Source organism: Prinia subflava, chromosome 3 (assembly GCF_021018805.1).
Source record: "Prinia subflava isolate CZ2003 ecotype Zambia chromosome 3, Cam_Psub_1.2, whole genome shotgun sequence".
Taxonomy (NCBI): domain Eukaryota; kingdom Metazoa; phylum Chordata; class Aves; order Passeriformes; family Cisticolidae; genus Prinia; species Prinia subflava.
In genome coordinates, this window is record NC_086249.1 from 53,469,368 (window position 1) to 53,496,184 (window position 26,817).

The window sequence follows — 26,817 nt, forward strand, 5'->3', positions numbered from 1 at the left end:
AATTACAGAGTCTGTGACTGCAAGCTTATTATAAATAGTAATTGTGCATTTGATATTCTAGAAGTGCAGAAAAACTCCATTTCTTAGTGCTTTTCATACAAGAACCCTATATTGACTGAATGCATATTTGTGTAAAATTATTGCTTGTAAATTTATTGAGCTTAGCCTTTAGCATGGTAATTGAACCATACACAGTAGAGCATCGAAAGAAAATGCTGCATTAGCAATATACTTCCCTGGAGCTACATGTTTCACAAGGAAAATAAAAATCTAAAAATCTTAAATATATATTTCCCTAATTCTTCCACAATGTTTGTTTGCCTTGTTTTTGAACCAGAGAGTGCTTGAATCAGTTGAGCTTCAATCTCTCTTTTTCGCCATTGTTCTGCTTACAGGTTTTTGGATTCTCAAAATTAGTGCTGGGTAATTTGACATGGTAGAGTATCCAGAGACTTTGCAGCTGTCAGCTGCAAAGTTTGGAATAGGTTCTACACTCTGATTCACCATAAAGCTGAGATCTAATGTGGCTAAACTTGGGAATAAAAGGATTCTTTCCGGAGCTCTTAAAAAATAGCTGTTTGCCTGTTAGGGAACTTGAGATTATTTTAAAGGGTTTCTCAACTATGCACCTAAATCTAAGGACCCAGAGACCTATCCAATATTTTATTTCCCTCAAAACTGTATGTATAGAGGCTCCAGAGCCATTTGTCAAATTGTTTTAAGAGTGAGTTTAGACTCACTATGAGGCACAACTGTTCAAAGATGCATTCAGTGTTGTTCCTAAAGAAGGAAGCAGGGAAGCAGGGAAGCAGTGTGTTGTTGATTCAACAAGTAGGAAGTTCTGGCTGAATGAATACACTCTCCTAAATTTTGCTATCGTAACATAATACAGGTGGTTTGTTTTGGTTTGTTTTGTTTTTGTTGGGGTTTTTTTTGTTGTTGTTGTTTGGGGTTTTTTGTGGGTTGGTTTTTTTTGTGTGTGTGTGTGTGGTTTTGGTTTTTGGTTTGGTTTGGTTTGGTTTTGGTTTTTTGGGGGGGAGTTTGATTGGTTTTAGTTTTGGTTTTTGTGTTGTGAATAAAACAATTGTCTTTATGTGACAGCCTCCTTTTAATTTTTTTTTCGGGGGGGCTGAACACCACATGGTAGACAGTAATTATGTATGACCTTAATTAATAATGTAGAAAAATTTCCTAATGAAGATAAAGTGTCCTAAGAGTACAAGATCTTGCAGTAAAAGCACAGGACTGTGTCATTCCCCATGGTAAACAATACTTCTGAAGAAAAAATTTAAACCTCCCCAAAATAAAAAGTACAAACCCTGTTAACAGAATTTAAACTTTCTCATCCCAAAAGAAAACAAACTCTAAACTTGAATTAAAAAACACAAAGTAATATATAAACTACATATAAAGAAAACTCTCTTAAACAATTTCTTTACACAGTACTAAGAAATATGCAGTGCTTGTTACATAACAATTAAATAGTGACTTGCAATAGAAAAAAAAGAATTCTATTAATATGATATTGGATTATGAATTTATGTGACTGAATTTCTTTATTCTCACATTGAATTAATTTAAATATCAGACATATTAATAACCCAGACCTTTCTGCAGAATGTTGCACATGAAAAGAAATTCACCAATTGCTTTATGGCATTATGCCTGTATCTTTACCATCTGTGCCCTTTTGTGAGGGCTAGGAGAGTCTGAATTGTTTATGAGGAATGTAATTCTTTGTGTTTTTTTTTTCTTTGCTAGTTGGTAACACGTAATTTCTTAATCATTTAGGCCTACAGATTATTTGCAAATTATCTGTAGATAAAGATTTTATAAGCATTTGATATTGAGAATTTAATAGTCAAACTCAGTGCTCAGTTACTTAAGTCACATGGCATTGCTTGTGGTTTCTATATTCATATAGCAGGAAAAAGAACAATTTCTAACAAAACAAACAACTAAACAAACAAAAAAACAAACAAAAAATCCCCAACCAAAAGCAAAAACCTTTGGTTACAAGGAAAACCCCCAAGTTACAAGGAAGGGTCCTAGGGAATATCGGAATGAAATGACAGCAGAAGATGAATTTCCTTTGAACAATAACAGGTTTAAATGCCGGTATAATACTGGCTACTGGCTTTTTAGAATAATCAAGAAAATTCCCATTTAATTTGGTATATCTAAGGTTTTATCAAAATCAGCTCCCAGTTTTGTTCACCCTTTCTACAATACAAAGGTGAAAGCTGGCTATGAATCATGAAGAAAAAAGCTGTTTAGTGTACCAGATTTCTGACTAATCTTCTGTTAAATCAGCCATTACAAACATTATCCTTAGAGAGTACAGTTTCACCCCATCTGATACAATTATTTGAGTTAATAGACTTCATGTCTTTACCTGAGAAAATAAAAACGCAGGTTTACTTCTGATAGCTATAGTCAACAAAACTTAACTACTGTACTATGTATTAATTTTATTGCTGATTTAAAGTACAGATCTCATCCTAATATCACATGTGGATAGAGGCAAAATGTAATTTCAAAGCTATTGGGGCATTCTCAATTGTATAAAGAAATGTTAACTCAGACTCCCTTTAAATTTGGATTATGTGTAAAGAGATAGTAAACACATAAAAAGACACATTCTTAAAACTCAGTTCACTAATAATTATTGTTATATGTATATATTTAGACAAGAAAAGAAACAGTTATAATTCCCGTACAGTACTTACCCATTTTAACATTATCACATGGTTGTACAAACAGGATTATAACAAGCAAAAGAAAGCACTTTATTTAATGAATAAATAATCAAAAGCATTGGTGAGGATAGTCTTAATAATATGCTGCTTCATACAGTTTGAAGTACATCAAACAATAAAATCCATAGTCCCAAAATTCCATTAAATAATACTGATTAATTATGTGACTGATAATATTTATGTATATATATATAATATATATATGTGTATATAATCATATCATTATGAGTAAATAAGGTATCTATTTACATGCCATGCAATATTAGAATGTGTTGCAATACCTAGGCACAACAGGTGGATTTAAGAATGGTTGTGGCAAAAAACAAACAAACAAACAAACTTATTTTTGAAAATGAGGGACATTACTTTCTTTAAGTCCTTTCTTTTCATAACACACAGTGAGAATTTCAGATACTTTCTGATAGCTGAAAGCATCCTCATTTTTGCTATTGTACAGTTAGGCAGCAGTATAAACTTGGACCTGTAATAAGAATCATGAGATGCTGCACTTAGAAAAAGCATTCTTGCTTCAAAACATAGCATATGACATGCATGTCTGTGATACCCTTCTCACTGCGGACCCAGTTCTGTGAAATTCTGAGCTATTCCTACAAGAGGAGGCTTACTGCTGTGTTCTAAAAAAATTAAGTGCATTCAGTGTCTCAAAAGAGCTGCAGATTATTTGGCAGGATGTGGGTACATTTCAGCACATAAGTTCTATTACTGTCCAGCAAAGTGATGTGTCTGCATCAATCTAAAAACAAAACAAAACAAAACAATAACAACAAAAAAACCCAAAACAAACCCAAGCCCCAACCCCCCTTGTAATTCTTCATTTATTGGCATTTATTTCAGTTTGTAACTAAACTACATTGTGCTTTAAAAACCTAGAAACAGCATATTTACCTCTTCTCAACCATTCTATGCTGCCCTATTGATTGATCACTGTATAATAAAGGACTTGCCATTTTAGTTACTAATTACTGGATGGATCCTGACATTTTAGTTTGTAAGAGCTTCAATAAAGCCTGAAGGATCAGAACCTGGCCCTCTGTGTAATGATCTTACTTTCAACTCAACTGGTTCAAAACAAAGTATATAATGGTCTCTCACCATTTATATATATATATTATTAAAGCATTTTATAACATAAGTAACTGTGTTAAATAAAGTATTATATTTCAGAGAACTCAAACTGAAACTCAAATAATGTGTGAAAAAGGGTATCTCATAATTTTACAAGTAAGCATCTACCAATGAGAGTCTCTTTTTGCAACAAGAGGAAAAGTCAGAGGTGCTTTTAGATTAGGGGGTAATTATATTTGATGGATGTGTCCACTAAGGTGTTGAGTAGTGTAAGTTAATAAAACTAATTTTAATTGAGTTACAGCTCAACTATCCATGATATACTGAGCTGATTCACACCTCTGGGTTATGTTGTATCATGTTTTCTGTATATTAAAATGCCTTTCTATGCTCTAGAGCTGGTCCCCTTTTTGACTTTTTCATCACAGCAGAAATGATTACAGACATATTAATTAATTAAAGTCAAGACTTTGGAACACAGTTCCACAGAAGGAGTGCAGATAGGAAAAAAAAAGAGGCTGTGAATACTTAGTTGCTTTTACAGTCTGAACTGGCTCATATGAGGACATGTCCTGTAGAGAACTCTCACTGCTTATCTGTTCATTCTTACGGCAAGAATACATGCCATAAAAAGTTTTATAATCTGAATCAGGTAAATAGTTTGTGGTCACAGAACTTTGTGGTCACAATAGTTTGGGAAATCAAACTTGTTCTTCTGTCTGAATCAGATATGACACCACTGCTGTGCTCTCATGCCGGTAGCATATTTTTTTAATACATTTTGAGGTACGGCCTAAGGCTGTTAGACCCTACTATCATGTCTATTTGGCATGTTATGGGCCTGTGGCCCGTGGATCCCTTGACATCCCCTGCTGCCGCATTCCGTGATTTTCATTATATCTTCTCTTTCATTAAAGCAACTAACATCTCCCTTTGCTTAAAACATCCCAAGATTCAACTTCTGATCAATATTGCAATCTTCTTTTCCCTATTTATTTCTTGTCTCATGTCAGCTACATTAGTCTTTATCACTCCTGCTCTTTAGCACAGATATACATCTCCATTTATGTATCTAGTTTCCTAAATTTCTCCATTATTTTAATGTACTCCATGATAAAGTCCTTAAGATTCCTTCTGATCTTGAATATTAATAATAACTCTCTAAATTAATAATCACATTAAGCAAGGAATGTGAATATAAATTTCTTCCTATCTATTTGTTAAAATTGATGTATACCACATACTCCTAATTCCGTTCCATTTATTTCTTTCTCAGCCTTCATGCAGTGTTTCACAGTGTTCCAGGTGAACTTCAACAAGGGACATTGAGTAGGCAATTTCTTTACCTATTTCTCTAAGAAAATATAGTAAAAAGAAGTTTCTTTCATATAACCTCATCATTCTGTGAGGCTCAGTAATTCCACCATCATACTTTCTCTTCATGTCACATTTAATGGCATTTAATCCATCTGCTCCCTATGACAAAAAAAAAAATGTATTGTTGTTAGTTATTTTTCCTTTCTATTCTTCAAAATACCAAGCCCATGTCTAGGCAATCTGTTCCAGTACATCACTACTTAAAGCACTAGAAAATATTTCATTCTTCAAGTCTGAACTTCCTGAGTTTTCTTTAAGTGGTCCTGACGGCTCTATTTTTAGTAGGAGTTGGAACAGCATAAAACTAAGTAGGACTAAGTGACTATGTCTATGCATACTTGCCATTTTCTGTTTGGACTAAGAGTTTTGGTCAGTGGCAGCAGAAATAGAGGACTATGAAAGAAATGTTTGGCAAACCTTTTTAACAATCTTTCAAGTGTATGCATTATGAAACAAATAAATAAAGGACAGTCTGAAGGAAAACAAAAAGCCAGAACTGACCTCAGAGAGGCATCTGTATCATGAGAGGTTATGAATAACTTTAAATGACATTTAGCCTCAAATAAAATGAAATAGTCATCAATACTCAGCTGTCATCTCATTGGGTGCAATGGGAATTTTAATATTTTTAAAGCTCCTCATCTGAGATATCACAGAATTCCTGAATGGATTTTCCTTTTTTTTTTTTTTTTTTTTTTTTTTTTTTTTTTTTTTTTTTCCTTTTTATTTCTGAGTTTTAGACAACACTAGTGATAACACTGATTGAGCCAACCAAATGGTTGTGAATGAATGGGCACTTACTAAATACATGTTTAGGGCCAAATTCAAATTCTGTGGACACGTCTGGGAAACATGAATTTAGCTTTAATGGAATTAAAATGCACTTTCAGCGCTGCAGATATTTCCTTCCTTCCTTCCTTCCTTCCTTCCTTCCTTCCTTCCTTCCTTCCTTCCTTCCTTCCTTCCTTCCTTCCTTCCTTCCTTCCTTCCTTCCTTCCTTCCTTCCTTCCTTCCTTCCTTCCTTCCTTCCTTCCTTCCTTCCTTCCTTCCTTCCTTCCTTCCTTCCTTCCTCCATCTTGGTCTCTTTCATTTTCTTCTTTCTTGGATTTTTTCCTGGTGTTTTTCTTTTAATAACAATTTCAAAGCTGGGTAAGGTTTTAAGATTATAAAATTACACAGAATTTGAGAAAATTAGATACAATTTTCACCTGCTTGCAATTTAAACCAAATTTGTTTTAGCTTTTCCTGCACAGGTTGATAATAGGACAAAGTACTGGAATAGACTATAGTTCTCTTTCTGCAGCAACAGTCACATCTTTTATTTTCTATTCATGATAGAAACATTTCCAAATATATTCCATCTAAAAAGGCATTTGTAATTTAATCTATTTGGTGTTATTTGGGTTTTCAAATAATTCTTGTATTTCCGCTTATAATATAGAAGTCAGTGCATCTCTGCTTTAAAACCCAGCATGTTCAAATATAGATACTCCTATTGCTATATATTTTTCAAGGTTGTTCAATATTTTCTTTTTTGTTGTTGTTTTTTTTTTTCCTGTGCTGCAACAAAAATATTATTTAACTACTCAATTTTCCCTATAGGAAAGAATCTACTGTATTTTGATATGACTTCATTCTACTCCCAAAAGAATGACCAAAGTGTGGTAAGTGCTGTATTTCCTATATGCTACCCCTGTACTTTCACAAAGATTTATGCAAGGATGCTTATTCCATGTGCCTATTCCATAGTCCTAACAAATGTGGGCTAGATTCTGTCATCCTTGTGCCGAGTAAGTAAAGATTTACCCAATTCAAATAACTAATTTTTAGTAAGTTCCTACTTACATAGGAATGGCAGAATATAGCCCTCAGGATTTATCATTTGCTGTATACTCCAGTCTTATACATACAGATATTAACTTAATGGACCATGGCATGCTTAGAAAAATAACTGGAAATTCAGAATAAAGCAAAGAAATGAACCAACCAACAATAACAGAAAAAAGAGAAATTAACAGCAATAAAGTCCCTTAGGCATCTGCCCAAGAACTAACACAACACAATCAGGAATTCAGAACATTTATTGCAAAAGCTGAATAACTAAATAATGTTGATCTGGCAAAGCAGTAACAAGGATAACTGGTTAGATATTTATTCTGTCAAAGTCATCAAACACCTCTCACAAACTGACATAAGTACTGCAATAAGCAATGCACCCCTAACCCATTTTAAGCCTTTTATACTGTGGAGGAAAAAATAAAAGTGAACTGCTATATACAAAAGAATAAAGAAAAAAAAAATGTTCTGGTTTTTTGGTAAAAATAAAAACACCTTCAGATTAGCTAAATTTGTTACTTTAAGACTGATGTTTCACTGTGGCATAAGTAACTTGCTTTTTTCTGTAAGGACTTTTTTTTCCTTTTTTTTTTTTTTTTTTTTTTTTTTTTTGCATGCTATTTATTTGTGTAAATCATCTTTCATGCCTTAACAAAAACCATCTCAAAATGTTTTGGATGTGGATTTGCTTTGCGTGCAACTTAGATCTTACTAACATTGGGAGTCACTCTGCTGATTTGACTGAGGTGACATGATACTGGTACCTGCCAGGCATTGACCAACTATGATAACAAACAGTTAAACAGCAATAATTAGAGATTTAACCCTTTAGCTCCCCCAACTAGCCTACCAGGAGAATGCTCTGTTACATCATGAAGGCACAACACATTAAATATTCTGTGGCTATGGTCTAAAAACACTCGTGTAACTACAACGTTAACGCAGATGAAGGTCAACACAACTGCAGCTGTCTCAGCAATACAAACTGTCTTAGGTATAGACACACACCTGCCCAACTGGAAAAACATTATTATTGTATTTTGTTCCCGTAGAATTTCCTCCACATATTTCAGCTGGGATCAACATCAGCTACCACTCATTAAATGACACACTATGGCTAATTTGATCAAGGATCCCAAACAACTAGCTTTCTCCCTTGCCCACCACCACACATTTAATATTCTTTTGTTTTGCAATTTCCCTGTTTTATGAAACACAATGGAAATTAAACAAAAATTACTAAGTTTTTAAGCCCTTACACAAGTCCTTTCATTTCTTAATATTAAATAAAAAAAAAAAAAGAAGAAATTCTAACTGAATGCTGGCATCATTTGCTACTACATAGAAAAAAAGGGTTGTTTTTTTTTTTCCTTTTCTACAAGCAGCCTTTTTTTCCCACCCCATCACTCTTTTCACTTTTAGTACAAGTGGCTTGAGTTTCTTGGAATATTGTGTGTCAGACAGACTACTAACACAGAAACACCATCACTGAAAATAAAAGCAAAACAAGAAAACGAAAGAAATTAAAAAGCAACTGTGAAACACAGAAATATGCTACAGTATCTTTTCAAGTGAACATTATAAGTACACAAAAATTGTAAGTAATAATTGTTGCTATTTACAAGTATTTGAACGCTGATTGACTTACAAGTGTCCACTAACATTGTTAATAGCACAATAGGTTTAATGTTTACAGCTTCAATTGTTTGCAATATGATCTCAAGTATAACGGTCCCAGCATAGATCAGTGACAACAAAAGCACAATTTTCTAACTGGATATGCTTTTCAATCTCTTCAATCTTTGCATTCCACCAAGCTTTCGCACTCCCTCACTCTCCAAATGCATCTTCTGTTGTTCATAGCAGCAGTCCAGGGTCAAAAACCAAAGAAACAAAAAAGTATATTTTCAAACTGGAGAGATCTCTGCAGATTTTAATCATGTCTATATAACAAAACCACACAACTAGTAGAAACACTCTTTCATGTTGCAGGACATCATACCTTCCACGGTGCTAACATAAAGATATGCATATCTCTGCTAGGTGAAGCATAGTTCTAGAGGTCTACCCAGTACATAAAGCTCTGACAAACACATAGGATTAGCAAGTCTAAGTAAGCTAAAGTCATTGGTCCAAGTAACCATTTCTTATAGCTGGTGCTCCTTTGGACTCTCCACAGATCCCGGGGCCTGTTTATAAGACTTCAAGTTGGCCAGAGGAATGTCAGTCATGTGGTTGCCAGTGTTGAAGTGGCCCTCACTGGAACCATACTGCTTTCGATCACTGAACTGGTTTCTGTTGCTATCTTCTTTCCAGGTCCTGGTCAACGTGTGTCCATTAACTAGTTTGTCCTTCTTAACCCATTCTTTCTGAGGTGCAAAGGTGGAGAGAGGAGACTTCGGCTGTTGGTATGGGCCCAAGCTTGGAGGCATCCAACAGTTGTCTGAGTGACCCAAAACCAGGCATTCTTGAGTACACATCTCTGTAGCTTCAGCTAATCCCCGTGGACCAAGAGGCCCATCTGTAGAAGAAAAACAGAGAAAGAAAAAAGGGGGAGAGAGGGGGGGAAAGACATAATATTAGATTGTGATATTTGTCATTAAACTTATACATAGACCTCAGGAGAAAATTAACAATGATCCTTCAACCAATACTGGTAAGTTCTACATACATTTTCATTTTGTTAGAGAGTAGATGTTTTGTAGGGCATGTACTCCCTGTATATGCTACCTACCTAGTTTCCAGAAGGGGAAAGACAGTTCCCTGCGCTATTAGTCTTGGATCCTACTATGAATAAATAAACTGAACTCCTTTATTTTTTTTTTAATTCATACAAGGAAAATAGAGCTAGGTAAGTCAAAATGTCTGAGGAAGTAAACCTACCCTTGCAGATTCTGAGTGAGAATTAATGCTTATAAGGGCCTATTATTTGGATGTATTCTGCTCTGCTTTCAACTCACTTTACTGCTAAAGAACCTGGGTGAATTAACAGCCTACTGAAAACTGAGAAACATCTGTACTATCCAAAAACAGGATTGCCCAAAGGAATGTTCTGTAAACAGGATTATTCTAACGTCTACTGTTTTACAAACACAGCTTGAGGCATAGTTCTAGGTATCTACCCTGTGGATGCACACTCTAATGCATACTCTCAACAAGTAAGAAATAAGTTCAATTTTGCTTGATTTAACATCAAACCAGGAAACAGTCCAAAACATTGCATCAGGAAAGAGAATAAAATCTGTAACTCTTCTGATGTTAAACACATCTCAGATGCTACACAACCATAAAAGTAAAGGAAAAAAAATACATATAAATCTGGCACTTTAAAAAGAACTGTTCTCATAATTCTTTGTAAGATAGAAATGTAAGACCGCAGGAGACAGAAACGAAGATTGCTGGAATACTATACATACTAAATATCTACATTTTTCACACACTCTTGAGGACACAGGTGGCCAGCTGCAGGCCTCTCACAATCAAGGAGACACCCATGCCTTCAGCAACACTAAACTCCTCTCACTCTTACTGCATTTTTAAATTAATTTGCTCATTTGCTCAGGCTGGATGTATGAGGAAGGGCAAGCAAGAGAAAAGGAAGAAATCCCTTAATGTAATTTTGTGAGATATTTCTCAGTATCTGGGATATACTTTGCCAGGAGTAATTGCTGTGTTGTAATTTTGAGCAAGAATGTTGAGATGTCTTTTCTTGACTTCAGAGTAAATCAACGAGCTAGTACTGAAAACATTTGAAGAGCTAAGGAGATATATTTCCTTGATTAACCAGCCCAGTGACAGGAAGGAAATTATGGATTGATTTTTGAGAAAGAACATTAGCAAGCAGGCATGAATAGCAAAGTTACTAATCAGAAGAAAAATGTCAGTGGTGTATCAGAAAAAAAAAAGAAGTGTATCTTAATAATAATCTAATTGAGACTCAAAATGATAAGTGAAGACACTCTAACAAAGATTTTTATGTTAAAATGCCAAAGAATATTTTGTTCTCTTGTACTCCATGCATATACAATAAATTGCCCTTCCTAACATCTTTTTCTGAACACTGAAATTAACTCAATTATTTTTATGGAAATGCCAATTCATTTCCCTCTGCTTTTAAACACAGATATAAAAAATACCATCAGGCATATTTCTACATCTTACCTTAGTAATTAGCTAATGTTTTTAAATCTAAGTAACACCTCTTTTTTGAATATCTAGAGAATATACTGTACTTTGTTGATGTGACAGAATATAGTAAACTATAATAAAATATAATAAGCTATAATAAAAGTTGCTACTGAATTCCTCATACAAGAAGGTGTCCTATTGCTGAAAACTAGAACATGAAAAATGTATAGAATCAATGCTACTTTCCACTTAGATCAATACAAGGTGAAATAATTAAAGCAAAACCATTGGGAAAAAAGAAAAGAACAACTGCAAAGTAGGATCTTAGCAGAGATTTCTTTGAGAACCAGGAACCACACTTCTAAAATAAGACCTGAAAAAGAGATTTTTTTTCTATAAAGCTCCTCTTTGAATCCTCTGTTATTAAGTTCTAACCAAACCGAGGCAGGTACTTAGAGAGAAATAAACCCAAACCAAAACAATTGTAAAATAATAAAGGACTCACAGTACATTGTTAACTTTTCCAGAAGTTAATCTACAGGTTAACAGCTGACTTTCTTTTTTTTTTTTTGGCTGTCACCTAAAGTTTAGTTTTGATTACTTTTTTCCCATTTCAGAGGAAAAAAAGTGAGAGAAGTGGCAGAACTATGTTCAAGCTGCCTACTCTTTCAGTAAACTACTATTTTACTGATCAAGAAAGAAAGATAGGTTTTACAGACATTAAAAATTCAAAATAGAAAGAAAATATTTTGCCCCAGAATGACACTTTCCAAGAAGGACAGTGCATGTACTCTGTACTTCCAATCTAGTGGAATTCTTCCAATCAAGTGGAATAAAAGAATAACAGGAGAGCCTTCAGTACGATACTTCTGAAAACGATAAATTATATTTTCTTTTTAGTTAAATAAATTTCAAGAGATAAGACTATAATTTCAACTTATAATTTAAATGAGCAATAACCTGGTTTTACTTAAGAATAAATATGCATGTGACCCTATAAGCTACATGTCAAACTCTTTGGAAGATTTACTTCATGTATTTTGCTTTCTTCAGTAACAAGCAGTTTAGTCTGTTCAACTTGGAATGGATTTTAAGCATCTTTTGCTTTAGCCATCTCCAAGCTGATAGACTCTCTGGAGAGCCCTGGAATATTCAGCTATCTGCTATTACTGTGAGCAGCAGACAGGAATGGGGTAACAATGCTGAGATGATCACCTGTGCAAGAACTGCTCCTTGGGTTTTTTACAATTTAACCGAATAACACTGTCTATAACAACTTAGACCTGCAAAATTAATTCTTGTGTGCAAGTCTTTTCCCCAGTCAACCTTCCCTATGAAGAGATATCAATCAAAGGCAAGACCATGCAGTCCTTACAGCAGCCAGTTACAATTTTGATATGGATGCTGGTCACCCTAAGTGACAGCTGCAGACAGAGTGAGACACTCTCCTTTTAGGAGAGGACTGGGAATCTCAGGGAACACCTGAAAGACACTTCTTTTAGCTGTTCAAATAGCTGTAAGGTTTGTTACAGTCTGCACACACCTCTATATATGCCTGTATGTAAAAATGTCCAGAATTGAGAAGAGGTTCAGACTACTACTCAAATGTGTACTCGTATTTTCCAGTACTCTGTCTCATGCTTTCCAATCTGTAAAATACAGGGAGTATTTACTTGCCTTACTAAAATACTGTGAGGTTTAAGTTTACAAAGTGCCTTGCAAGATTTCATCTAATATATAACTACTATTAGTTTAATCACTTTTGGTCCATCAAAAGAGAAAAAGAAATCTACAACGTGACTTCTTTTAGAAATGCAGATTGTTAGAATAATGTATTTTACTCTTAAGCTACTACAGCAAATGGTTATGCTTACTTACTGAGGAAAAAGGCAGCTTCATTAATAACGTATGTAGTGCCTGCTATAGCTATCTCCAGTTAAGGCCCTTAGATATAACCATGCTTTTTTGGTAAATATTGTTGCTAATAATGGTAATGATCATGATTTAAGGTATTCTACAAATTTCCTACTGTGAGAAAAAGAAAAAGATTAAAAGAACAAAAAATAATCTCACCTACAAAAAAAAAAAAAAAAGAAAAAAAGAAAAAAAAAAGACAGTGTTTTGACAATTAGGTTTTTTGAGTTTTTTGTTTTATTATGTTTTTAATCATAAAATTTATTATTTTCTAAGACTCTTTATTATTCAGGTTGCTATTTAGCAGCATAAAGTGTAATGATCATGAGCAATATGATAGGAGAGAGATCTTCTGGGGATAGTGTGACTGAAGAGTTGGCTGCTGTGTATTGAGAAAGCCATAATGTTGCCTTAATGGTAATTATCTGTCTCCTCCACCACTGCTGAACAATACTTTTCATCCAATTTTCTAAAGTTGTTTCATTACCACATACAATGACACCACTTAAAAACCTGTTCCTGCTGCTTTAATTTTATAATTGCTTTAATTTGTTTCCTTTCTCTTCACAAAAATGTCGCTGCAATTTCTGTATCAAGCTTTTCCATACTGAAGTACTTTATTGATATGTGGGGGATTTCTTTTTTCAAAGTATTTGTTCTCTGAACAATCCATAATCCGTGTGGCTGGTTATCAGTCTTGGCTGCTTGAATATATAATGACACAAGTGCTGATAAAACTGTACAAGCCATCTGTCTCTGGAGTTAAATGTTTTGAAAGCAAACACAAAAGTGCATAACAAACACTCCCTTAAATTGTCTTTGTAAATATTTATATCAGATCTTACCTAAAAATGCCTTTTTGTTGTTATTTTATTCTGTTAATAGCTGTCAAGCAGATGCATGACTTGCCAACTCAAAAGCAGACAGGTGTAAGAAGGAAAATAATGTATGCTACTCCAGAGCTGGTCATACCCTAATGCTGGAATTTCTGTGTGGTCTTTTATCTCTTTTTATTATACCCAGAAGCTAAACAGCTATTTCATTGATTAACTTACTGCTGCAATTAGCAACTAGCTTCTGGTGTGATGACCAGCTGCTTTTCAACCTGCTTCTTTAAAACTCTCTTTCTTATAGCCAGAAAATTCATTCTTCATTTCTGAGAGAGTTGAGACCACAAGATAATTTGCACTCAGTGAGACTTTTTGGTCTCAAGCAACATGAATAGGTACTCTTTTGCCTGAGGGTGCTAACATTAAGTACAGTGGATTTGAACATGGCCACAACTGTGTTCCATACAATCATATTTATTTAACTTTTCATATTGCATCTTAAAAGGAAAAAGAAAGCAACAGCAACATTTTCAGCTCTAGTTATCCTCAAATACAGAAAGCTTTTTTGGGTTTTTTTTTTTTGAGCTTTCACGGGCTACATTATTAAATTATCTGCTCTGAGATCTCATGATTTTACATCTTCCCCATGTATATTGGAACTGAAATGGCATTATTCCATTTCACAGAGGTTTTGCAACTAGTCATATATAAAATATAAAAACTGGAAAATAAGTCTATAATGAAGAAGACTCTTTTGACTTGGTTTTTTTTTTTTGCTTCTAAGTATCAGACAAATAAATAGGAAAGACTGTTCTTTATTTCTAGTTTGTTTAAAAAATAATCACAGACTCCTAAGCCTGACACATGCTTTCTCAGATGTGCTTCCTCAGTATTATTAATTAACAGGAACATTCAGTGTCTATTAAAAAAAAGATTTTTAGTGACTTATTCCACGGTCATTCTAGGTGGCACAGTCAATTCACATTCCATCCTCAAATTACCTTGTTCAAAGGTTCCTGGATTCCTCCTATCACTGCTACCAGTTTTGGTAGACTTATCACTACCACCTTATACCCTGATGCTTCTTTCTCATTTCTCTGGTGTTCCATCCTCTGTACACAGGTACAGATCAAGGAACCCAAACTGTCTTGGCCCAAACTTCTTTTTCATCAAGGCTGAAATAATTCATACTGTAAATTTATCTTACATCTTTAGCTTACTTAGATGACAGAAGCTGCCAGAATCCTCAATTAGCACAGTGACAGGAGGGTCAGGATGCAGGAGAAGTAAGGGTGTGTGAGAGGGAGTGTCCAGGATACAGAAAACCAGGAAAAAAAGTATATTCTGAAAGTGTGGGAAAACCTTGGACAGTAAGATTTTCCACACAGTTTTGTGAAGTATTTAAATGATCCAGATGGGTTCTGTATCATGTACACACCTGTACAAAAACTCTGCATGACTTTGATTCCATGGGAAGCTAAATTTTGAAGGCAAAAATATTCAAGTACTTGAAATTTGTTTCTACCCAGTTGTCTGATGACAGAAGTTTCTTCATATCTATATCTTTTCAGAGCTAAGTAAACAAAGTAGAAATTAAGAAAGTATTCTGCATTTCTTGCCTCAAGTTCCTTTCTCCTACAGCTGCTCCACTATAAAAGCTATAATGAAGGAGAATGTTACTTAGTTTATTATATTTTCTTTTTTTCAGACCATTTCAATACCATTAAAACTTAAAGGTACACTTCCATCAGTAATGGCGCTTTTGTAAGGATGCTATTTTTATCTGACCTAACTTTCTGTTCCTATTTCCAACTACTTTTTCTGCATTGACATACATGTTTATAAACCTCTATGCATTACCCTGGGTGCAAAGTCAGGAAGTGGACATACAACTCCTGTGGCTGCTAAGCTTGTAAGACACTAGGGGTAAAGTTTATTTAGTGCTGCCTAGTCTTTAAGAACAAAGAGACATATTACCCATCATGCAGGCTGTGACCATTCTGCAGGCAAGTTGCAACAATCTGAAATCACAAGGGCATGGTCCTTGCAACAAGGGTGTGGGAAGGTGCCACAGGAGGTGTCACAAAGCACCATGGTCTGGAGTGGTGCTCAGCTACAGCTGAGCAGCTCAAACCTGAATGATTCCATGCTCTTCACTGGTCATACAAATCCAGCTCCACTACTTATCATGGACTGCATATTGCCTATGTTCAGATCTTTATGCCACTACCTTTTTTTTTTTTTTTTTTTTTTTTTTTTTTTTTTTTTTTTTTTTTTTTTTTTTTCCTAACTTAACTGGCTAAAACTTGACAATTTATAGATAAAAAAAAAAAAAAGAAAATAAAAAGTGGGTTCACCAGGTAATCTAGTGGTTCTTTCTGGTCTTAAAAATCTATGCATCAGCAACCATTAACATAAAGCTGCATTTTGTAAAAACTTTCACTGACAAATGTAGACAATTCTAGCATACCCTTTAGAAATACAGGAGATACAAAATAATAGCTGGGACTTATTCTGACTTAATACATTCTGTCATTAAAAACAAACAAACAAGTAAATAAACGAACAAACAAAGACACAAAAATGACTGCAATTTGTATTCTTAGCTGAAGTGTCACATTGTGGATGCAGACAGTCACCTTGCAGGAAGAGCAGGAGGAAAGAAATGCAAACAGGATTTGGCAAAAACCCCCGTTTGTTCACAAATAAATAAAGATTAAAAGCTTTACACATCTCTCATACAGATTTCATTCTTTGGGCACAGATGAAAAGTCAACATTTGCAAATGGAGATAGTCCAAATTCAACAATACATGGGCAGCCAGAACAGCAGATTCTCTCCCTGAGAGGATATTGTTATTTAGACAGACTTTATGGCAGACAAAGAGCAGACAGCATATCTTTATAAATTTGCAACCATCTTCAGCATGGCATGGAACTCATCCATCTTTCCGTCCGCTCAAGCTACTCCTCCAAAGAATCCTATCTGGCCTAATTTTATTTCCTCAAAATTGGCATTTTTTCCTGCCATACATTTAATTTTAGCAGGACAATCTAATGCATAATATCTCCTCAGAGGATTCAAATGAAATTTTTAAATTTGATTGCATCACTTAATGAGACCAGTTTTCAAATATTTGGAATAACGCTATTTACAGCATTAATATTTTTTATTACGTAGCTCTTCATTTTGCTGCCTAAAAAAAGTCTTTGTTCCCAAAAGGTGATGATGGATGGTGATAATGAAATATTCATAAAGTATCCCATGGTCACAATCATTTACTATGTTTTTTCTCTTACACCTTAATATTTATGATACTTGATCAAAATATTTTTTGAATTGATTTACAGACAACATGCTGAGACACCACCACTTTCGACATGGTCACATTTTCTGATCTATTAATATGTCCCAAACACAAACCTGCTGTCAGTCTAAAACAACTTAAATCTCTATTTGGAAGACTCAGTCAACTGATTCACATTAAATCAAATTTTGTTTAGTAATTTCTACAAATTCTTTTTGAGAAAAGATAGGATCCAGTATCAAAAGAGGCAGTCAAAATGACAAGAACTGGCAGAATGTTGTGAAACTGAGCTGAACGATATTTATTTCTACTCTGCACAGTGTTGTAAAATCTTTTGTTGTTATTACATGCCTGATCATTAACTCACCTAGAACAGAAAAAACAGAAAAAAACCAAAACCATTCAGGTTGAATTTAATTTGATTGTTATGATAGCTAAAAAAATCTAAAAATAATTTGTTTTCCTGATCATTTTCTAACTTAAAGCAAAAACCTCATCTTTGGCTTGTGATAAATACATATCCTGGTTCCCCGGAGCACGTGGTAACTTGGGATATCTTGAAGTAAAGTTATTGACTTTATTAAGCAATAACTGAATAAAGGCGAAAGTCATGATCATCATCATCATATATATGATGAACTGTGCTGTTAAATTATAAATATGATTTGTTTTAGCTATATAGATAGATAGATATATTCATTCTGAATTTTTATTTTTATATATATTTCTGTCCATTGATAAATAAGGAATCCACATACGGCAGCTGGGACTTATTTCCTAAGTGTTATTTTCCTAGCATTAGATTAACCTCTGTAAAGCAGGAATTGTCAAATTAAACATTTTTCCCATGAAGGAAAGGAAAGGAAAGGAAAGAAAAGGAAAGGAAAGGAAAGGAAAGGAAAGGAAAGGAAAGGAAAGGAAAGGAAAGGAAAGGAAAGGAAAGGAAAGGAAAGGAAAGGAAAGGAAAGGAAAGGAAAGGAAAGGAAAGGAAAGGAAAGGAAAGGAAAGGAAAGGAAAGGAAAGGAAAGGAAAGGAAAGGAAAGGAAAGGAAAGGAAAGGAAAGGAAAGGAAAGGAAAGGAAAGGAAAGGAAAGGAAAGGAAAGGAAAGGAAAGGAAAGGAAAGGAAAGGAAAGGAAAGGAAAGGAAAGGAAAGGAATTCAAGGGGGAAAACCAGACAATATCATAAAGCTACAATTGTTCCAGAAATTGTACAATTCCAGAAAGCAGCTCATCTAAGGACAATATGAAAGGGCACATATATGCTATGGTGTTAAAAACACAGTGTTAATTAAGAAAGATGACTAAGATTATTTTTGCATAAAAATATAAAATTATTCTGTCATTATTTTAATTACAACTGTCTCAACAAACATTAAATTTAGGTTAAATATATATATATATATATATATATATATATATATATATATATATATAAATGAATCCTTATTTTTAATGTATGCTTCTTGACAATTGTATGTTTTTCTATTTTCCTTCAATACAAATCAGGCCAAAATCAGATTTAGGTTAAACCAAATTTGTTGCAAATTTGTGGCAGATTCCTTATGCATACAGGTTATTATATAAATAAGTAGCTCCACTGCATTGAAAACACTTTTGAAATACATTTCTTTTAATGGAATTTGGTCCTAAATCTAGGTATTTGTTCTCCTGACTTAAGATGCATGACTCGGAATAATTGAAGAATGTGACAGCAAAAAGTGTTTAAATTAGGTGCCTAGTAAGCTTGATTATATTGTTGATTTTGTCTTCTATTCTACACAAAAATATATCCCTGATAAATATCACAGGACACAGACGTCAGAGATGTCATTAAACTAATCCAGGAACAAAAGAACCATTTCCTAATTCTGCTTGTATAACAGCATCTCATTTAGCTAATTTTGTAAAATTCAGATCAGTGCCAGTTGAGTTATCAGAACTGCAGGCATATTACACAGAGATTACTAGAAAGTACTTTCTTTTATTATGTCTGAGCTACACCCATGCTACAATTCCTTCTTTTTTCTTCAAAAACTATGTTAATTTACATCATTTTTCAGAAAAGATATCCATGTCTTTTAATGAGCTTATATAGTTTACAGTAAAACTCCCATTAAACAAATGTTCCTGTGTCAAAATCCTTACATTTTATTAAACCATGCTCAAAAAATAATCTGGGCTGCATTAAGCCATTACATTCAATGTACTCAAAATTAGTATGGAAGCAACATATGTATGGACCAAACAGTTTTAGTTAGTCACACAATCCTATTCTGATATTTAGAAAGACCTATATTTCCAGGCTTCCAAATCTCATGTGGAAGACTGCAGAAAAAATTATCTTTGTGGTTCTGAAGAGGAAATCAAATAATATTTCACATGAATAATGAATCCACATTTAATGGAGGAAACTATTTTTTGATAACCTTATTTTGTCTTCTTCCTATTTAAAGAAATATCTCATCAAACAAACCCTTCCAGACATGTAACATCTCTGTATATTATTATTATTATTATTATTATTATATTTACTCATGCAAGAATAACTCTAAAGTAGGCCACTTTAAGTTGCATTCAAATCTAAGTACAAAGTAAATGGATTGTCTGAAATTAGTGCACAAAATGCACGAAGAGTATAACGCATTTAAAGGAATATCCTGGATGTTATCTCCAGGTGCTTGGACTTTTTGTTAAACAAGAGAATATTATCAGGGGTTTTTTATGTTTAAATAGGTTAAAATGGATTAATCAAGATGCTCAAAGAAGAACTGTTACTATTGAGCACAGATCGCGAACATTTACACACAAAACAAGCTCTTACATTCTCCTTTGTGTCTATACACAGTCTGGTTTCTCAAGCAGAAAAAAACATGGAAAATTTGGTTCATATATAAAGCAAATTTTGGGAATGAACATGATGAGAAAAAAAGTTGTTTTGATTTCCTCAGACAATAGGGATTTTTATAATACCCAAAGACAAAATGGAAAGCCTGCTTACCTCCATAGAATGCATTTTGTTGTTATAAAATATGGCTAGAAACAGATATTTCTTGTCCAGTCACATAAGAATCCTACAATTTCTACAACATGAGAGTTGTCAGTACTTGGCAATACACTGCATCTATTTTCCTGGTATCAGCTTTAGATGTAAAGGTAAACTGGTTTTATTTTCCACAAGGTAATAATAAATTAAGAAAAAAAAAAGTTACAGGCATGATATAATCTTGACTCATATTTAATAATGTATAATATAGGCTTATCTGTTTCAAGCTTCTGAAAATAATGGGCAGTATGAACATGTTTGTGTTTACTGAACTTGTAGAATTGAAAACTTATGAAGCATATTAACAAACTGAGTCAAATAATATATTTTTCTTCTTGTATTATAAAAAAGAAACAAAGAAAAATGTGATTTACCAAAATAGGAAAAGCAGTCACTAGATTCAGCTCACTTAACATTCCCATTCACCTCCCTGACAGGAATGGCAGTGCAGATGTTAATTACCATTTATAGAATGTCTTGTCAAAACACCTAAGAATTCTTGTTCTGTTAATGACTTTGTCCTGTGCTTGGGTTCAATGGCTGATTTCAGACCAAGAACACTGAAAAGGATCACTGACAATTGGTTAGGAGACCCTGTCTTTCCATGCAAACACCTGCAAGTAATGCATGGCTTTGTGCCAAAAATTAAGCTTTAAAAGAGAAACTATTATAAAACTGTAGTCATGAGGGAATTAACAGTTAATTTTAAGATGATTATTCCCCTTGAATCAAGTGAGTTATTTAATGGCAACTTCAGAGGTAGCAAGTTATTTAAAAGCAATGCCAAATGCTTAAGACCATGATGACCTGAGATACCAGAATACTTTAATGATAGACAAAAATATGTATTTCAGGACCAATTTATTTGGTAGGACAGCAGAGACAGGCAGCTGTTTTTCCACACATTCATTGGTCATATACTTCCTCCCATTTGAAATAGTTTGGAGTTTTGCTGTGGTCTTCATTGGGTGTAAAACAGTCTTTTGTCACTACAGAACATGGAACAAGTTTTATAGGTAAGCTTGATTTAGGAAGGCATGCACTAAAGGAAACAGATTGATTCCCTTGTGATCTGCAAGTTATTCCTTTAGCATTTAGCTTCCCTATGTTCTATACCAATTCTTCCTTTATAAGTTCTCCATCTCGTGACTCTACTTTTTCCAAGCTGTTCCTATATAGTTGTGCTTACTGTCTTTTTTGACGTATTTTCAACTCACTTCTCATCAGTATTCCTGTATTTTTCTCAAAAAAAAATTCCTCTCACCATCTTCTCAGCTGCCTGGGTGACAAATCCTTCTCCTACAAATTTATATCACAGAATTTAGTTAACAGATTTCACTTAAAAAGAGTGATGGGGCATCTTCTTGTAATTCATTTAGGTATAAAACTTAAAGTTATTAAAGACAGAATGCTAAGTAAGGTAGGATTCATTCCAGCCTGGGGTTCCTCACTAGAGAGAGTCATCTGGAAGTGTTCAAGAAGCATCTGGATGTCACTCTTGGGGCTATGGTTTTAGAGGGGATTATGGTGGTGCTAGGTTGAAGGCTGGACTAGATGACCTTGAAGATTTCTCCCAGCCTTGATAGTTCAGATGATGATCTGAACCAGTTATGAGAAAATGTCTTGCATATTTGCTGCTTAATGGATCAAGGTGATATAGTGCTACAGAGAAGACAAGTATAGGACTGAAACAAAATTTTAGATGTTTACAATGTATGTACCTACATGGGAACCACAGATATATGCATTTTCTAATTCCTCCTTTTGATTAATAGATATCTGTCAATTTTGTCAGCAGGGATAGTCAATAAAATATAGTAAATAACCAAACCTAATGTACACAAATGAATCTGAACAGCTCCTTAAATTGTACTGCTTTGACTAAATCTCCCTTAAACACAACGAGAAGTTTTAGCACCTATTATGTACACACCTTCATTCTGGATAGCTAGCACTTGAATCTGGAGCTATGTCTTACCCCTGGATTTGCCATAACAGTTCATCACTTTGATCTTTTAATGTGCATGCACAGATAAGGAGATGTTTCCTTATACAGTTAATTATTTCTTTAAAACTAATTGCTGTATCAAAATCTTGAATTTTTTACTTGCAAAATTGATATCTTTTAGTTCTGTCACTTGTGAGTGGATTCCACCTGGACAGAGTCCCTATTCTACAAAGGTTTTCAGATCATTCTCAAAGCACATGATTAGGCATTTTAAGACAATTTTGCTAAAGAAAATTTGTTTTTCTTTTCCTTTTTTGTTGTGTTTTGTTTTGGGTTTTGTTTGTTTGTAGTTTTTTGTTTGATTTGGGTTGGTTGTTGTTATTTTTTTCCCTGCATTGTAACTCAAAAAAAAGGAATGTAATTTCCTTTCTGAATTTCACTTTCAGACTATTGCAGATATCTCTCACCATAGCAGTATGGATTTATGAAGTATTACGGGGCCAAATCTGTAGCTGTAGGACAGTGGGCTAGGCCAACAAAACTGAAAAAGAAAGAATGGAAACTTCCAATAATGCTATTAGCATTTTTGAGTGCAAGGTGAGAGGACAAACCCTTCACAAAAGTTTGAAAAGATTGACTACATCGTAATTTGTCTTTGGTCCCCAATTCAGGCATTAAATGCTAGCAGTATTCCTGATTATAATGGAAAATTTTGTTCCCTGCTGTGGGGAGAAAAATAGCACTGAAAGCAGAAAACACCTGGCAGACACCTTGAATATGGAACTTTTTATTAAGCACTGCATTTTTTTTCTTTGTTAATTAATCTGTTTCACAGTCTCAGGTAATCACTTTGCAACTTCTCAGTAGCCTGACTTTCAAAGGAACTTTCTGCTCTGTCAGTTTCTATACCCATGCTGTCGAAGAGCATGGGAATGACATAAACCTCTTGGTAAATTGTCCCGTGCTGTCTTGCACATCCGTTTCCTAGAAGGCAGTAACATTTAAGAACATTCTTTATTCTAAATGTTATGTATTGAGAATGTATTCTCTATGTCTCTTTACTTAGTTTTCTAGGTAAACCTTCAGAGTCCCATTTTACAGCTAAAAGATGGAGTTAGTACGATCTCCTTGTTGACAAGGCTGATTAAGTAAGACTGCAAGACTTGTTTGCACAAATGCCCACCTCAGCATGCACTGCAGCAGTCACAGAATCACCTACAAGCAGTTGCTTATACTCCTGCCAACTCTGTTGCATATCACCTAGGGCTTCTTGTCCATGCTTTGTGTACTTTTGTCTGGTACCTGCTGTTTACTGGGGAGGCATTTACTACAGACAAACGGGCAAAATTAATCAGAGGGAAAATCCACATTCAACACCAATCCATTCTCTAAATAAATGAAGTACAAGACAAGTGCTACCTGACTGGGGTGTCATAAATGTATATCAAAATTTGGAGGGGGGGAAATCAGCCACAAGTTGCCACAAATCTATAAGATTTGATCTGAAGGAATAAAAACAGAACTAAAAGGGAAATTATGACGTCATGACAACTGATAAACAGGAAAGTCTGAAACAAATATTTTAAGAATGGTAGAGAACGTGAGATTACCATGGTAAATTACTTCATTTTTAGAAGCAAAGGAAATTGAGTAATTGTCATTTCTCTGGACTTCAACAGAGCATGCAATGATGCTCCATATAGTAAATTATTTTAGTTTTACAAGAATATAGGCTAATAGAACCTGCAGGTTGATTCAGTGAGGGAAGAGATGGAGCTGGAGAGAGGTCACACATAATTCAATATCAGAATTAATCCTGAAAAATATTTTCAGAAATGACCCTAATATAGACCTACAGGGAAAGAGCTGATTCAATGTGCTTCTGACATAAACTCGAAAGTACTTTCAGTGAAGACCAAGTTATCAGAAAAATTAAAGAAAAAAAAAAGGCAAGAGTCTTTCTTGTTAGAGAAGACTAGGAGATTTTAGCTTTTTTCATTTAGAAGAATAAAACCAGACAGAGGAAAAGGTGAAAACCATTGATAAACAAATAGAGACATCAAATGACCTGGTAAATTAAGAGAAAGTGTTATCATGAGAATAAATATGACTGCACAGTGTCTATAATAAGAGACTACTGGACTCCATCCCAACATTTATATTCTTATATTAGCAACAATTCCACAATGAGACCAGAAGACTTTATTTTGCAAATTAGTGCAAGTTTATAGTCTTGTATTTAATTGCTTAATGTCTGACTGCAGTCAAGACAGCTAATGTACAATAGAAGCTTGTGTAGCAATAAAGTATAAAGAAACCAGTCACAATGTACTGTTTCTAATACAAGATAGATAAAAGGATTTATAATTCTTTACAAAGAGAATTTGCAACATTAAGGATGAGAATTCTTAGCAAGAAGGTGCAATTTTTCAGTATGAATGCTTCCAAAAAGTCTCATCTAGTAAAGGAAGGTACTAGAAAAAGGAATGACCTGATGAAATACTGAAGAATACCTTTCAGCTAATCAACTAAATTCTTTAAACAGGCTATTTCACAATGTGATTCATCTGAACTCCTCTAGGTTTTACTTTACTATGAGATGAACTGTGCCCTGAAAGTGTCTACTTCTCCCTGCTGACTACTAAATTACCCAAAGTGCAGAAATCGGTGTATGCACGGCATCCTCAGCTTCTACAGCTGAAGAACAGAAGACAGATCTTTCAAGATATCTCCTAAATCACAGACAATGTGTGTGACCTTAGCAGTGCCATTTGATTCCTCTATGTCTTTATGCTCATAAAATTAAGATAATAGAATTTCCATGCCTTACAGGGTAACCCAGAGGGTTGTGGATTACACAGCTCTCTAATACCATCACAATGGATGCCCTATAAGTACTTAGGCCTATTCTGGACTGTTAAATGAGGAAGCCAAGAAGAACAATGAGTAAAACTTGCAAACTAATTTGTTTTCAGAGAGACCCATTTGATAGCTCTCTGAAGCAACAGCACCATTGAAAGATGGGATTCCTGTAAAGCATCCTGTTAAGTGTAACAGTAAGAATGATGTTTTAGGAAAAGGTGGTATCCCTCCCTCCTGAATAAGAGAATTCAGACAGGATATGTTTTTCTCTTTTGTCACAAGCTGTTCAGTTTGTCTCATGACTTAGGTAAATAATTGCCTTATCAAGAAAACAATAATTTCTATTTTGCTGCCCACTAAGACATGAGATATCCTTTTAAAATGTCTGTGTCCTATTTTAGGACAGGTACCAGGGAAATAAATGTTTGCCAGCATTCAAATATTTCCTGAAGAATTCATCCCAACATATTTCTAGAGTAACAATTGGACTTATGCTAAGATACATGTGTGTCTCATATATGGAAAGGGTGATTTTAATCTTGTTTACACCAATATCAGTTGACTTCAACTAAATTAGCCTATTTAACCCTAAGATTACTGTCAGAATCATCCTTATATTTCAGCCAGAGCTTACAAATCTCCATCAGAAAAGTGTCTTTATTGTAAGGATAAATTTGCATTCACCCAGAATTCCCTGGGAGAAAGGGTTTTTTTAACCACATTGATTTAGAGAAACATAGAGGACTTATTTATTTAAAATCAAGGATATGAATATTTTAAAAGCAGCAGCAGAAGACATAAAGAGAAGGCAAGCATTCAAAGTTGCTGCAAATAGAAAAAAAGAAAAAATACCGCCTGCTATGTTGTGTGGAGCTAATGGCTGATGATAGAATTTGGAGAGTGCAGAGAAAGAGGTACAAAGAAGTACTTGTCAATAATAAGAACAACAGCCCTATATTTACAATCCAATATTTAAAGCCAAAATAGACATTCTTTTCTCTGTTTGATCTCAGGAAAAGCTATCTGCAGCTCACAGGCCCAAATTTGAGTCTTCTTATATCACTCAAAAGAAGTACTGAGATAACTGTGCTAGAGATGACAGACTACTAACCCCTCTAGCAAGCCAGACCAGTGGGGGGGTGTCATGTTTTTTGTATCTGGGCTGAAAGCACTCTTCCTACTTAGAAATGCTTTCTTTTGTTCTCCATGAGAACAAAATGGTGCCTGAAATTCATTCTCAAGAGATACGAAAAGTTGAAATTCATCTCATAGAAAAAAAAGGTGTCTTCAATTTCCATGGGAACAAAGAATCACAAAACAAATGTAAATCCTCTTCTCTTTTTATTTCCTCTCAAGGCAGAACTGCTCACAGACATCATAAACCAAATCCCCAGCGGTATCAGCTGTTACAGCAGCACTAAAGTCAGAGTGTGTCATCCCCAGTATCTGTTCCTGTAAGAGAGACATAAGAACAAGCCAATACTATTCAATATCAGCCATGTAAAAAACAATAAAGTAAGGTCAGTTTACTTGTAAATATAAATTTGCAACAAACATTATTTCTAACCAGATTAATGTCAGGACAAGAAACAAAAAATTATATCTTACTGCTCTATTGTATTTTAATTGAAAATTTTCCTTTCTCTCAAAGGATTGGCACAGTTTTGTACTTGTCATAATAAATTGCAACTCTAATTAACTCAAACCACATTATTCAAACCATATCC

The 26,817-nt window shown here is 34.3% G+C and overlaps 1 protein-coding gene across 1 annotated transcript in view; it reads right to left on the reverse strand.

The window, feature by feature from the left end:
- Nucleotides 1-5,891: 5,891 nt before the first annotated feature.
- LOC134548539 (protocadherin-9-like) overlaps nt 5,892-26,817 on the reverse strand; it is a 235,272-nt gene continuing 214,346 nt past the window's right edge. Inside the window, exon 3 of the mRNA XM_063393442.1 lies at nt 5,892-9,579. Coding sequence (XP_063249512.1) covers nt 9,206-9,579 — 374 coding nt within the window. The 3' untranslated portion in view covers nt 5,892-9,205. The remainder of the gene's footprint in view (nt 9,580-26,817) is intronic.